The 16,106-nt window shown below is 40.8% G+C and overlaps 1 protein-coding gene across 1 annotated transcript in view; it reads left to right on the top strand.

Moving 5' to 3' along the window:
- Positions 1-15,830, top strand: part of LOC101857968 (urea-proton symporter DUR3) — a gene marked incomplete in the record, with an annotated part of 88,436 nt that extends 72,606 nt beyond the window's left edge. The window contains 6 exon segments of the mRNA XM_035971388.1: positions 1,243-1,461; positions 2,691-2,899; positions 4,117-4,305; positions 7,238-7,329; positions 11,804-11,989; positions 12,945-15,830. Coding sequence (XP_035827281.1) covers positions 1,243-1,461; positions 2,691-2,899; positions 4,117-4,305; positions 7,238-7,329; positions 11,804-11,989; positions 12,945-13,193 — 1,144 coding nt within the window.
- Positions 15,831-16,106: the final 276 nt, after the last annotated feature.

Below are 16,106 nucleotides of genomic sequence, written 5' to 3'. Positions count from 1 at the left end.
CCCCCCTCCCACTCTTCCCCAAAGCTCGCGATTTTCCTAACATAAAACGAAAAAGAAAATACACCAAAAGAAATTCCCCTCCACCTCAACCACTTCATCCACGCAAAAAAATGAAATGACCAACCACTGCTAACCAATTAAATCTAGATAGTGTTAAAATTTCATTAACAGAATTCGGGCTTACACCTAATTTAAAATGCAAAATAATTCGTTCACAGCTCTGGGTATTAATGTGCCGAGAGCTTCCGTTAAAGGAAGATAACAATTTTGCTTTAAACATGGTATAACTACCACAGTTATCTCCCTCCAGAATAAACTACCATCGCTTTGAGAGGAACATTGGAGTATTATTAAATTGGCTTAGAAGCCTTTTTAACAAGATCCCGAAACTTCAGGTGTAATGTTCATCCTTTTTCGAAATTCCCTCTATATACCTGAATTTCTCACTGAAGGATAATTAATGTTTATCACTTTTAGCCACATGTACATGATCCTTTTATTTTGTGAATGTTGTGTTTAAATGTTTTAAATGTAACATATTATTATTCTACATGTTTTAATCATTTGAATAATAAATTGTATTACTCGCATAATATTTCTGTCTCTGTCGTATACTTGTTGCCTACTCTCAATTCAAATTATTAAAAGATTAACTCTATCCGTTCGTCGTTTTTGACTATCGTATCCATACGACTTGGGGAACTCTGTGCCACCACTTTCCAAAGAAGAAATTTACTCGTTAATCCGATCCGTACGCTTTGCCTAGCAGTCTGTCTAACTTATTTTTGAGAAATACTGAAAGTTTCAAAGAGATCTTCGAACTAGAAGTATTCTAAAATGTGAAGAATACAACCCCGGGGGTACAAAATAACCCCAGGGCGTACGGATAGGGTTTAAAAATGAATAAACAACTTAAATAGTGATAGCCAATTAGTTTAACACCCTGAAAGTGTGAATATACAAAAAGTACAAATTTATGATCTCAGGTGAAAGAATGTCGTGTAAGTACTGTCAGGCTGTGAGGCTGAAGTCGCAGCACTATACGTCAACAGATGGTTTGTGCTTGTTGTTCCCCCTTTTGTATTGTTCAGTGATTCTACCCTTCTACGCGTATCAAAAATCAGAATGAATCCATGTACAAACGTATTTCTATTTTACCGTAAAGGTTACCAATACTTCTGCTTATAACCTCTTTGTTTAGTTGAGGTATTATTTTTCTTATTTTATTATTTTTTTCCACAGAAACAATTTGGAACCGCACCACTGCGTCCTGTGCGGAAAGACCAGAAAAGGTTTGGCGAAGTCCACCACGAACGCGCACGGTGACCACACGAGTGAGCTGTGTTCTTGCGCTAACGCTACCAACTGCACTCAATGCACTGAGGATGTCGCGCGTGCGAGAGATAGTACTCAATATTACCTCAAACAGCCATACTCCTGTACAACGCACGGGAGATTTAGGTATCTAGGCGAAACGTAGTGGGTTTTGTCATCTTTGCTTGTAATGCTGTGGATTTATTTTAATTGTTGTTGTTGTTTTTTTAATCTGGATTTTCCTTGTGTTGTTGATGATATCGTTGCTCCTTCGATCTTTTGATAATAATATTTAAGTTGCTCTTGTTTAAATTTTGTTTTTGAATCGGTTATTTTCCTACGTTTTTACCTGACCAGGGAATCGAGGTGTTTTTTCGCCGTTCTAGTATTTGTGATCATAATTAATGTTTTTGCTACATTTGCTGCTTTCCTTTTGCTTATCTGTTATTTTTGTTGCTGTAGCAGCAGCAGCAGCAGCAGCAGCAGCAGCAGCAGCAGCAGCAGCAGCAGCAGCAGCAGCAGCAGCAGCAGCAGTAGTAGTAGTAGTAGTAGTAGTAGTAGTAGTAGTAGTAGTAGTAGTAGTAGTAGTAGTAGTTGTTGTTGTTGTTGTTATCGTCGTTGTTGTTGTCGCTGTTGTTGGTGTTGTTTTGAGTGGTGTCATTTATGTATCCCTTTAGCCGTTTACTCCACTTTGGTCATTTTTTTTTCTTCTCCTTTTCCCACTTCTCCTTATGCTCTTATGCATTCTCATCATCCCCCTCCTCTTCCTCTACCTCCTTCTCCGTCCTCCTACTTTCCCACACCATAGGCATCATCATTGTTTCAAGTTTTTGGGATTTAAAAAAATATATGGAAATCCCTAGCAATATCATCATCATCTTTATCATCTTCATCATCATCGGTAACAGAAGCACTTGCAACAGAAGCAGCAGAAACAGCAGCAGCAGCAGCAGCAGCAGCAGCAGCAGCAGCAGCACCTACAACATCAGCTTCACTATCACCGCCTGTTTTTTATTAACATTATCATCATCATCATCATCACCACCATCACCACCATCATCACCACCACCACCACCACCATCACCATCCCCACTACCCCCACTACCATTATCACCATCACCAGTACCATCACCATCACCATTACCATCATCACCACCACCATCACCACCACCATTATCACCACAACCAGCACCACCATCATTATCACCCCCACCACCATCACCACCACCATCACCACCACAATTACCACCACCACCACCACCACCACCACCATCACCACTACCACCACGACCGTCATCAACACTACCACCATCACCATCATCATCACCACTACCATCACCATAATCACCATCGTCACCACCACCACCCTTCCCCAGGGACTACATGGACTTCCTCTTCGACTTCAAGAACTGGTGCATCGTGTGGGTCACCCTCTCTATGATCCCTCTGGGTCTTATCGTCTTCAAGTCCGGCATCAACCTCAACTGGATCTTCTACTCTGGGGCTACAGTGACCATCCCATGCTTCCCGCCCGTTGTACTCTCCATTGTCTGGGTCAAGGCCACCGGAACTGGCCTCATAGCAGGTTCTTTGACATTTTAAAAAACTGCAAGGGTCAAAAAAAGCAAAAAAATTATTTTTAGTTATAGTCCTATTTGGGGCTTCAAGATACTACTGAATACCGTAAAAATAATACATCAGATTTTAATACAGAAAATGTTTTGAGTGCCTTTGTGCGAAATAAACAGAGAACAATCTTACGTCCTTCTGAAACTAAAATTTCTCTACATCAACGAAATGTTATAACATCGAAATGTGACTCTGCCTTTCTGCACCCCGTAGTCTTTATTTATTTATTTTTAACTTGAGAGAGAGGTGGGGGGGGGATAGAAGATGGGAGAGAGAGAGAGAATGAGAGGGAGAGAGAGAGAGGGAGAGAGAGAGAGAGAGGGAGAGAGAGAGAGAGACAGAGAGACAGAGAGACAGAGTGAATGAGAGAGAGAGAGAGAGAGAGAGAGAGAGAGAGAGAGAGAGAGAGAGAGAGAGAGAGAGAGAGAGAGAGAGAGAAGAAATAAATAATGACCTTTCATTTTGAACACTTTTCCAAGTACACAACACCCGGGGTTACTCGGGGGGCCACGGTGGGGTTTACTGTTCTGTCTGGGATTGTAGGGATTGGAAGAGACGTGAGGAGGTTGGGTAAACTTTGTTTGTTTTAGTAGAGGTTTTACAGCACTCGCAAGTGCATAAGATAGTATGAGCACCAAAACAACTTCTCTCTCTCGCTCTCTCGCTCTCTCGCTCTCTCGCTCTCTCTCTCTCTCTCTCTCTCTCTCTCTCTCTCTCTCTCTCTCTCTCTCTCTCGCACACTCTCTCTCTCCCTCGCACACACTCTCTCTCTGTGTCTCTCTTAGTCTCTCTTAATCTCTCTCTTTCTCTCTCCCTTCCCCCCCCTCTCTCTCTCTCTCTCTCTCTACCTCTCTGTCTCCCCCCTCACTCTGTCTCTTTGTCTCTCTGTCTCTCTTAATCTCTGTGTGTGTGTGTGTGTATGTGTGTGTGTGTGTGTGTGTGTGTGTGTGTGTGTGTGTGTGTGAATGCGTCTGTCTGTCTCTGTCTCGGTATCTCTGTCTCTGTCTGTCAGTCTGTTTGTCTGTCTCTCTCTCTCTCTCTCTCTCTCTCTCTCTCTCTCTCTCTCTCTCTCCCTTTTCCACAGAGCAGCTCGAGGTGAGTCCCAGAATCAGAATAAGAGTAGCCATAACACAACAGGTCTATAACTGAGACAAACAATACTTGTCCGTACAGGTAGCCTGAGTGGACTGGTGTCCGGGGTTGTAGCAACTATGGTGGCGGCCACGCAGTACCCTGGAGGGCTCAACCTCTTCCTGGACAACACAGTCCGGGACTACACTATTTTGGCGGGAAATGGCATCGGTTTCCTGGTCTCTCTAACCGTTTGCATCGTTGGCTCACTGCTCACTCATAAGATAAAATGTACGTATGCAACACTGTTTTTTGTGTATTTGTGACGTAAAACAAACGGTAAACCTTTAAAGTTGTTAACCCCTTCACTGCTCGGTCCGAGAATGTCAGGGGCTCTCTGGTTGGACAGAAAGTAGAAGTGAATTCCTATAGCCCTAACTTCGAGCAAATAAATCCTTCACATCATGCTCCCAATCCTACACTAACTCCCCCCATTTCCCACAGTGAGCAGTTCCAGCGCCTCAGTTATAACTTCATTGGCTGTGAGTACTGGAGCTACAAAGACTCTAATTGCATTTTATATAACATAGCATTAAAAAATAACAAATTTGTTATTTTAATGGGTTTTGTTCATTTGCATACACCATGCCAAGTCCTAGGTGCATAATTCCAAAAGACTGTACTTTGCGACATAAACACAGGCGCTTGTTGATAGAAGACAATTTTTGCAATAATATGTAAGCATTTGTCATCTTTTCACTAACTGGTCTTGTTTCTGCATATATCTAGATAGGTTTTTTATATGTGAAGGTAGGTAATTAGATTTTCTTCAGATTATCCGCCAAGTTCGAGTGGAAGAGAGGAAAAAAAATTAATTTTAAAAAATTTGAGAGTGTGAAGGGGATTGCGCTGTTTTGTAAACACAAAGGTCTCCGCGGGATCAGCCCACTGTCGCTTGCATTGTGGAGTCGATAGTGTTGATGGTTGAGACGGGACAGCCCCTTACTTCAAACAAGAAAAGTAAAGATTCAATGAATTCTTACGTCTAATAAACTGGGATTTAAGAAACGCAGGAATGCGCTTTTACTTTTAGACCTGCTCCATAACTCAATTCTCGGGTCTGGTAGTGAGGTGGTTAAATAAAAGCTTCTTGGTGTGTTGGAAAAGTAAGAAGTTTGTGTCTGAAGAACACCTACTTGTGTTTCTTTCTCACAAGGTAATTGGGACCTACGGGAAAACATCTCTGAAAAGCAGCATCGCATTTTTTAAACATCCAAAGTCACCACGATTACAGCAGCCAAGTTAAAAATAAAAGTCTTTCTTTAAACTAATACGGTTTTTCATTTGGTTATTTTTAAATTCAGATTTGGTGTATTGGCATATGGATCTATACTCAAATCAAGAGTGTATACAATTGAGTTTTCGATATGTCGAATAGGAAAAAGTTCAAGGCGGTTAACTTGCCTCCCCCTTCACACCTACAAAGTGATTGCACTGTCATCTATAACTAACTATAGTGCATTTATCTAACTGTTGTATAAAGCTAGGTTATGGTGTGAGCAAGAAATCATGAAGCTATAATTTGTACTCACATAGAAAAGAAGAAGTAAACAATAAAAAAAGCGATCCAAAATGGGAAATATGTGAGGCAGCGTGATGAAATCAGGTGCTCGTCAAAATAACGAAATCTGAGAAACGGGCAATATCCGCTAGTTTGAAAAGTTTTAAAAATTACCCCAAAATCAAAATTCGGCTCAAAATCATGGAATTTGAGTTGTAGGCATATTTAGCTTCCACAGCCTCTCCTACAACTATTTCATGGCATAAGAACCCCCCAAAACCGTATTTTTTCCCATACCGGGCAAGTTTGTAACCGCCATTTCCTCATAAAGTCAGTATTTTATTTTTCTTTATCGGCCGTTTTCTCAAAATGCTACTTTTCTCTATACTTTTTTGAACAACTCCACCATTTTTCATCCAATCTTCATGAAATTTTCACAGAATGAAGAGAAGAGGTAATACTAAAAATCTGTCTGTTGAATTTTTGATGTTTGGAATAGATTTTTGTTGGTGGTGTCTGGAGTGTGGATTTTCACGGATTTTTCGCAAACTTGAATGTTACCTCAGGAAAAAATTCATAAAAAATTTTCTAATTCGATTAGGAAAAAAACAACAGACAAATTTTTAGATTCAATGTTTGTGCACACGTATGCAAAAAAACAATCAATTTCCCTGAGCGATAAGTGCGGTATTCATTACGTAAGACATGTCAATAAAATCCAATATGGCGGCGTATCCATGGAAACGAAACTTTTTTTCTCAAATTTGATTGCGGATTTCAAGACTCCTTACTATGCTTGTTATATGTGTGAAATGTGATAAAATTCGGTCCAGTAATAAGCGAGATAGCCTCCAGGTGTAGCCCCCCCCCCCCCCCCCCTTAATTTCTTTTATGTATAGAAAGCACATTTCCCTGTGAATTTTACTGAAAAACATTGATTAAAGGCAGAAAATATTTCAATTTTCAAAGACTCTTTAGTTATTAGAGTTGCAAAACTTTGGCGGCCATTTTCTCACTAATTTCACCGCTCAAACCAGGCGTCCTCCCGTCCTTCAAATGCAGATATCTTGTTCAAGATAAGTAGATATATATTTCATTGGAAGCAAGGCAAATAAATCCGCCTTCAGATGATACCAATAACTCCACATGCCCAAAAATTGACGATCGCCTGATTCCTCCGCATCGTGACACATATGAGAAAAACGAAGGTTGTTACGTAATGGATCATGTTTGCTTCAATTTCTACCCTTTCTACCCAATACTAGTATTTTGAAAGACAATTTTAGGTAAAGTAAAAGTTTTTGAAATTCTCTGATTGATAGTTTTAGCCTCAGACATGACTAGCTCAGGTGCCATATTTTGATCCAAAATCACCAAAATTTAACTCCTTTTCATCGCTTTTGCAAAAAATCCACATAAGTCCAGATTTTGATAATTTTCGATTTTTACACCCTCTCAGCGCTCTATCAAAGATGTACCTTTCAACATCACCAAAATGCAGCTCAATGCTATGATCAAGGTTCACTATCCCCCCCCCCCCCCCCCCCTCTTCATGATTCTTTGAATAATTTTCAAGTTCTCAAAAAGACCTAAGCTTGCGACACAAACGCTTTGCTCCGTTCCTTTAACCATCAAACACCGTTAATTCCTCTTTGTTTTCAGCTCCAGCGGACGAAGAATTTGAATGGATGAAGATGTACGATATTGACAACCCTTTACAGCCCTGGGAACTTTTGTATCGTGAAGACATGAAGGTATGAAGTTTCTGCCAAAATTCTGTACTACTTAATTTTCCGCGATTATTGACATTTGCAAAAATGAAAACCACTCAAAAATTGTAAGAGAGGACGATTCTAATGTATAAGAATCTAGAGGGGTTTGTCAAAATAGCAGGCCTTCGCACAAGGCCATTTTGACTTGTCTAGAAAAGAGAGCGATGGCTTTGAAATGGAGAAATGCTTCTGTTACTACTCAATGTAGTAGCCCCAGGACATGTTTCTACTATCTACTTTTTTTCACCTGCAGGCATGTTTTTGAATATTAAAACTTAATAAATATTTATTTCTTTGGCTCTATCGTTTACTTTAGTCAAGACGAAAATGTACCTAATGTATTATAACGCTCACAGTATGATTTGATGTTATTAGTTTATCATCATCATCATCATCATCATCATCATCATCATCATCATCATCATCATCATCAGCTGGCCAGATGTCACGCTATGTGGAAGTGTCTGGAAGAGCAAATGTGTATGGTAGGTGGATGATGAAGATCTCGGTGGTTCTGATCATTGCAGTGAACAGTGCAACTAAACATCAATCAATCTTTGCAAGGGCCCGCCGATGGAGAAGAAATGGAGTGAACTGGCCAGACTTTCGAAAAGAGATTGAAAGCAAGATGGACAACTTACCGGAAACTGACGATCTTAATCTGCGAGTCCAACGTTTCAATGCCATCTTACTTGAAGCAGCTTATGCTTCAGGAAGGTGAAGCCGTCCAAGAAATCCCACTCTTGGATGACCCCCAAGTGTCGTGGACTGATCAAGAAAAGAAAGAAGCTAAGAAAAAAAAATATCTCCTCACGCAGGGAGGAATGGTTACAAGCTTGCAAAGATGTTACAGAGGCTGTCCAAGAAGCAAAGACTTACCAGTGGAAGGAGGTAGTTAATGGCGTGATAAATGATCTGGACGAAAGGAAAACTTGGAGTTTCATCAAGTCTCTAAATGGATGACCAGATACCAACTCTCCTAACAAAGTACTGAAACACAACGGGAAAAGGATAACATCAGCAAAGAAGAAAGCTGAGCTTTTTGCCCAGAACTATGCAAAAATCAGTAAGCTCCAATTTACCCAAGAGGAGCGCAGAAGAAACAAAGTCGGATTGAAGCGCCTACTGTATGACGATGTGAACAGCGAAGATGAACAACAATCGTACCCAGACTTCATTATCAAAGAGCTGGAGCGTGCCATAACACAAATGAAGAGAAGAAGTGCTCCAGGACCTGATGATATACCACCATCTTTCCTAAAAAGAAATTGAAAGAATTGCTGTAATCTGTCGCTTAACCAAGCAGCGTGCCCACAAGACTGGCGTGACGCACTTATCATTCCTCTCTTGAGAGGTGGTAAGTCACCTAGTGATATGACATCCTTTCGACCCATTAGTTTGATATCCTGTGTCGTGAAAGTTATAGAAAGGATGCACGCTGAAAGAATTTACTACCTGTCAGAGAAGAATGAATGGATTGCAGATATTCAGGCAGGCTTTCACCAAGGTCATAGTTACACGGACCAGATCATCAGAATCTGTCAAGAAATTGAGGATAGTTTTCAACAAAAGCCAACATTCCATCGATCAGTCCTAGTCCTGCTGGACTACTCCAAGGCATATGATACGGTTTGGCGTGAAAGACTATTACCTTCAATGGCTGACAAGGGAGTTCCGTTGCGTGCAACCAGGTGGATCCATGATTTCTTGAGAAACAGACAAGCCCGTGTTCGCCTGAATGGAGAAACAAGCAAGAGCCAGAATTTCAAACAAGGGCTTCCCCAAGGAGCTGTACTATCACGGCTGCTGTTTATATTCTTCATAAACAACCTGGCAGAATCCCTCCCAAACCCTGACTCACAACAACTAACCTCCGCCAAGCTGATCTAATCAATGTTCGCTGATGACTGCACAATACTAGCCAGTCACACAAAGAGAGAAAAGCATATGAAGCGGCACAGTTGATTGTGGAAATGGTTGTGAAATAGAGCAATGAATGGAAGCTTACCTTGGATGCAACCAAGAGTGAAGTGTGCTTCTTCTCAACATGGGTGAAGGAGGCAACGTGGCAACCAATAATTCAGATCAAAGGGAAAAAGATACCATTCAACCCCACTCCACGTCTGCCGGGCGTCTACCTGGATAGACAGCTAACCTTCAACAAGCACATTGAGGAGGTGTCCAAAAGTGCAACCTCAAAAATGAAGGTTATCGGTGCTGTCAGCAACTCAAAATGGGGCTGGGGTAAGGAGTCGCTCAAGAAAGTATATCAGATGTTTGTGAAAAGCAAGATGGATTATGCTGCCCCAGCGTGGCAGCCTTGGCTGAGTAAGACTAGGGCAAAGGCCCTGGACAGAATACAAAACAAAGCGCTCCGACTTGTATCAGGTCAGCTGAAAACAACACAACAGAAGTGCTGTGCTATGAGACCAGAACTGAGCACTACACCACCTATACAAAAAGAACATGCCTCAAGTCTGTAGAGATGGCTAAGAGATTACCAGAAAACCATCCTAGAAAGAAAGCCCTTGATCAAACAGTCAAGCCTAAAAACCACAGGAAAAGTTGGTTTCGGATGAGCACTGATCTAGCAGACCACCTCCCCCCCTGAAGCAGATAATCGATGGCCTATCAATCTGGTGAGAGCTTGTCCATGGGAGACCCATGGCGAAATCGAAATTCGGACAGAACTGAGAGGAGTAAAAGGAAAAGGTGGTGATCCTGTAAAGACACGTGAAGCAGCTGAGGATGTGATCAAAGAGGTTGGTGCGAATGTGACAATTTTCACCGATGGATCGGCTGTCGCAGGATACTGCGAAGGTGGAGCAGCAGCAGTGGTGACAATGAATGATGAACCACCACGAACAGAAATTATTAAAACTAAAGGTGCATTCCTTACATCATCTCATGACGAGGAATGCCAGGCAATGATGTCTGCTGCACAATGTATTGCTGACAATTGCCACAGTAGGACCAATGTGCTGATCTTGACTGACAGTCAGTCCCTCTGCAAGGGGCTGCTGGGCAACAGCTCGGACATGAATAATTTGTGCCGCAAGTTCAGTGAAGCCAGAGCCACAATAAAAATTCAGTGGATATCAAGCCATGTTGGAATAGAAGTCAATGAGGCAGCAGACCAAGCTGCTAATGAAGCCAGAGAGATCGAAGGAGACAGACGATCAACAACATACAGAGGAGTCTTTCCAATGATCAAGAGGGAAATCAGAGACCCACCATGTAGAACTAAGTACCAGCACCTGGAAGATGTGTATTCTGGGTACTCCTATAAGCGGGAACCAAAATCTACCGCATGTCGCTGGGACCAGGTTGAGCTAGCGAGACTGCGGTCGGACCATCATTGGAGTTTAAGATGGTATAAGAACTTTGTAAATGAAGAGCTCAGCCCATGTTGCCGAAGGTGCGGCCATGAAAAGGAGGATGTCAAACATATATTTGAACGTCCAGGAACAATGGCAATTCGAATGGAGTTATTTGGACGAGTGGAGGTGCCGCTAAGCATAATATTGACAATGGAGCCGAAAAAGAGCCTCTCGCTAGAAGATTTCTTCATGGAGTCCGCCAGGCCCGTTAAGGAAACAAAAAATATCATCATCATCATCATCATCATCATCATCATCATCATCATCATCATCATCATCGTCATCATCATCATCATCATCGTCGTCGTCGTCGTCGTCGTCGTCGTCATCATTGTTATCATCAAAATCATTCATCGTTGTTGTACAGGTAAACATAATTGAGCCTTGGATGTATTTTTGGGTATGTTAAGTGTATTATAAACAATGTTTGCCTAAATAAAAACACACCACCATAGCAAGATAACGTTCACCATATTTTGCAATGGTGCCTAAGAGTAAATATAGGAAAGAAACAAGTTTTAGAGAAACCACCAGGGTGAGCTCTGTCACGGTCTTCGTCGAGCGAATTAGAAAGGCCAAATTAGTCACACAAATTATTCCCGAGAGCCCACGAAGAACTGGGTAAAAAAGGGGAAACTAGATGACAACAATCGGTTGCAAATGGCACAGGGATCACCATTGAAATTAGTGTTGGAGACCTTAACAAGAGCATTAGCAGCCTAACGTCTCTATCCTTTAAGACAAAGGGTTTGGAGGGGGCGGGAGGGGGTCTTATTCTTCCTCGTTCTCGATGACAGCAGTTAGACAGTCCGATGTCGCGCACAAACTGTGCAGTCCGCTTTAAATCTAAGAGACTGCCATAGAGCTTTCTCTCAAGGGGAGTCACATTCTGCTACGTCTGTGTACGAAGGGAGACGTTGTGCCCGGCATTGCTGAAGGATATGGTGTGCATATTGTTTTGAGTCAGTTGTGGCCACAACGGAGCCGAAGATTGAGACCTGGTCTGCTCTATTTAGCATGTAGTAGGGGTTGTTTATCATTGACTTTTACCCCAAAGTTCCACTCCGCCTTTCCAGGGTATGGAGTACGAAGAGCGGCCATCGTTCGCCCAGATGGAACAGGCGTTCCGGAAAGCCAAGCTGACCGCTTACATCGCGGGTTCAGCAAGCATCTTCCTCTTTGCCTTCCTCATTCCTGGCATCATGGCGGCTTTCCCAGATATGAACCTTACTCGCTTCGGGATGTGGCTCAACTTCACACAGGTGAGAGGGGAAGGGGAGAGAGGGAGAAAAAGAGAGGCATATGGAGGGAGAGAGAGAGAGAGAGACAGAGAGAGAGAGAGACAGAGAGAGAGAGAGAGAGAGGGGGGGGGGAAGGGGGGAGGGAAGGTTGCTTTTGAGTTATTTGTTTTTATGTTTGTATTTTTCTTGTATTTTGCATGTTTTATTTTGTTGTTGTTGCTGATTATAGTATTTCTATGCGTGTATAACGATTGTTCTTTTTGCTTTTGTGATTGTTGTTTTTTAATCTAACGGGAACGAAACATTCTTAAGGTCCTATTGAATAGCAAAAAAGCTATCGAATGTCTTCCCTCTTGAATAACATGTAAATGCTGAAAAAGAGGGTAGATCTACGAGTATTTCATACATACCAACGTCCAATTACTGACAAATAGTTGGTTTTGAAATCTTGGACTTTTGGTTGGGTACTGAAGAAGGTACAATAAGGGAAGGAAGGAAAGAAGACAGGTAGGCTACTTCAAATTAAGTAAAATGTCTGAGGAAGTGCCTGTAGTGAGTGTTATGATGAGTGACATGTCGGTGTGAAAAACACTGATAAAATAGATGAGGGGACAAGGAGCGAGGTGGGGTAAAAAGGTTGATTTGCTTTATTATAGTATGGCATTGATTTAACACCCATAACATAACCAAAAATCCATTCCCTACATGATTCAGACAATTCGATGCAGAGCCTCGAAAACTCATCTTATATTCACAGTTTTAGAACACGTAACGGGAATTCTAACCATGGCTATTAACAATATGGCCCACCGTTATATAAACTGGTGTTGTCACCAGTTTCACTTCCCTATACATTTTTTGATGTGCAGACGATGGGTTATATTACATATCATTTGTGTACTAGAATTGTCTTTGTGTGTCTTGCCTTTTACCATCTGAAACTAAACACTGATCTCGTTGTCTTTCCTTTCCCTAGACGTGGGCTGTCGTTATGGCCATTATTGTGGTGGTGCTGCCGCCGACAGAGGAGATAATCCGAATCGTTCGTCAGTGCAGGAAAAACAAGACTCCATCTCAGGGGACGCTCAAAAATGGCTGCACAATGGGCGGTAACCAATTCAATATCGTCAGGTCTCCGTCGGCCCCGGAAGCATATGAGCTCGTCGTCAAAGATAGCACAGACGTCATAGGAGCCAACAGTGATGTACTTCCGACCGCGGTATAAAAATCAGGGATTTTCCATTGTCATTAGGGAAGACACGCTTGGCGCGTAGATGATCGACAAAATCAGAGGGGAAAAAATCAAAACAAAACAATGATGTCCCCCATCCCGCCACTTTCCATTCAAAGTGAGCATTTCGATTCGTTCACATCTGACACTCTCTCGCAAAGAAATGGAAAGGGAGTGGGGGTGGGGTGGGTGGTGGCAGGGTATCTGCTTTATTGTTAACTACGATGGAGTGTCCAGACACCACACGGAAGGAAATTCGTTGTCTTTGTGTAAACCTTTAGTTAAATTGTATCTCAGGGCTCGCTATATAACTACATTTCTCTCTAAGGAAAACAACGAAACCAAACCAAACCAAAATCCTCTAAAAAACAGGAACTATAAGACGGATCACATTGTTTGAAAATCCCTTACGTCACACAATAATGGATCTTTCTGTCTTCAGGAAAATGAGATATAATGCCAGCTAGGGCGTAATAGGATTTCAGGATTTGCTATTTCTGTAATGGTCAGTTTTATGTCATTTACTGCATGATATTCTGATTCGAATATATTAAGAACGACACACAAAATATGAACATGTTCTTTGATTAGAGGCCAATCATGACAACTCATTATTAAAACTAACACTTGGTCCTTTTAAAACAGTAGTTATTGAAAATATGAGCTGAACTTCTCTCAATTTCCAACTAGGGAAAATGCAGAGAGAGAGGGGCTTTCATCTAGATGAAGTATTATTATCTTATCGTATATGCACTGTGTGGAAAGACACAAGAATAATAAACCCCTCACAATAAGACGTGTGCAAGGAAACCACGGTATCGTCGAAGTCTCTCTCATGAGATGATATGCTACATTTTCACATACAAAATGTATTTTGTTTTTATGTGTGTATCTGTCTTAATACAAGTGGATGAAACTGGGATGAGTGTGCGTTTGTTCGCTTTACAAGAATGTGTAGAGACTTGTTTGTGTGAAGAGCAACATGATTACAATATTAATACTGTTTAGGTATGAACAAAACAAAAGTAAAGATGTAGTGAGTCCAAATTTGTAAAGGTTAGAGACTAAATATATGCCAAACTATTTCAGAATCAGACAGACAGAGAAACAGACGAGGGCGATGCATAGACAGAGAGGGGGAAGGGGTGGGGGTAGCGGGGAGTCGAAAAGAGAGAGGAGGAGGGAGGCAGATAGTTTGATAGAGAAGGTTACACATGAGTAAAATCACACCTGTACTCAATATTGAAGCGTACCTCACACAACTGAATAATAGGCCGTCCATTATAATATTTAATTGGCTTCTTTTCAGAAAACGTTTTTGACCGAGTTCACCAATTTATTACAGATTTTGACACTGAGCAAGTATTAGTCTTTCAAGATGCCAAAAACACAAAGAGCTGTTTCATGCATTCCAAAACCAAAGAATACACATAAGAATCTTTCAAAGATAATAGAGGAGACCCAGTAAAAAAGAAAGAAGGAAATGGACCACCTCGCTTGAAAGCAGAAGTGCAAGCTGCCGTTAAGAAAATGAAACAAGGAAACGCTACAGGATCAGATAATGTCCCAGTTCAGGTATTGTAACTCTGACAGAATTTAGTTTTGGTATAACAACAAAGCTCTTAAAATCTATCTGTGATAATGGTAAGATTTCAAAAGATATTATGCTTTATCTAAAATGCCTTGTGCTACTGAGATGCATAGAATAATACGCTCTTTGAATCATTTAAAAGATACATTTAAACTACTTTAAGGGCTAATTTTCTTTCTCTTTTTTAAATGAGAAAAAAGTATTTTGAAAAAGAAACACCTAAAACACAATTTAGATTTGTTCCTAACAAGGGTACCAGAAATGGTATTAACACCCTGACAAGTAGAGGGAAAGATGTATTTTGAAGGGCAGAAATATGTGTGTATATATTTCAAAGATTATTCAAAGGCTTTTAATAAAGTTAGTCTTGATGAGCTGTTTTAAGTTTGGAAGAGATAGATCTAGATGGAAATGATGTAAGGATTATTTCGAATTATTACTAGATCCAAGACCAAATCGCTGCTGTAATAATTGAGGGAGAGTGCAACGAACATATGCAGATTGAAAGAGGAACGAGGCAAGGATGCGTTATGTCACCAAACCTGTTCAACATATGCATCGAAACAGTTCTTAGACACACAAAAATAAGTTACGAATATCAGATACATGCCTATGAAACAGTCTTAATTTCAGGTTCAGGTATGGACTTTCAATTGCTTCTAACTACTAAAGTGACGGAAAATAAATGTAAAGGGTTATTGTAGAATGCATGGTCATATCGTAAACAGCAGAAAATCATATTTGTAATTTCACAAGCAAATGTGGAACCATCAAACAAGTTCAACAATTTGAATATCTGGGAGACATATATTCAAGAATAAATATTACACAAAAGTAAATGGAACAATCCCAATAGTCAAAGACATTTTCAATTTTAAAAAATGAGCATAATCCTGAAAATAGAAATATCTCAGTCACTACCAAATTTTAATTAAGAATTCTAAAATGTCCTGTATAGTCAACACTTCTGTACGGCTAGGCGAAATTATAAAAAAAAAAAAGAAAAAAAAGGACAACGAATACTACGAAAAATATTTTATTGGAATGCAAATTGAGTTATCTTTGTTTTAAAATCTCAAGGTTCAGTTCTTATGGGATCAAAAGACATTCCAAAGAACGGTTTTATTTTCCGAATCTAAACGACCAAGAGGCGGAAAAGAAAATAGTGGGGAGAGGGCGGAGAGCGAGAAAGAGACAAAGAGAGAGAGAGAGAGAGAGAGAGAGAGAAAAAGAATATGTGTGTGTGTGTGTGTGTGTGTGTGTGTGTGATGTGTGTATATCTGTGTGTGTTTCTGTGTGTGTGTGTGTGTGTGTGT

The sequence above is a fragment of the Aplysia californica genome, unplaced genomic scaffold (assembly GCF_000002075.1).
Source record: "Aplysia californica isolate F4 #8 unplaced genomic scaffold, AplCal3.0 scaffold00426, whole genome shotgun sequence".
Lineage (NCBI taxonomy): Eukaryota > Metazoa > Mollusca > Gastropoda > Aplysiida > Aplysiidae > Aplysia > Aplysia californica.
Note: the sequence above shows the minus strand (reverse complement) of the source record. Positions and strands in the feature narration are given on the sequence as shown.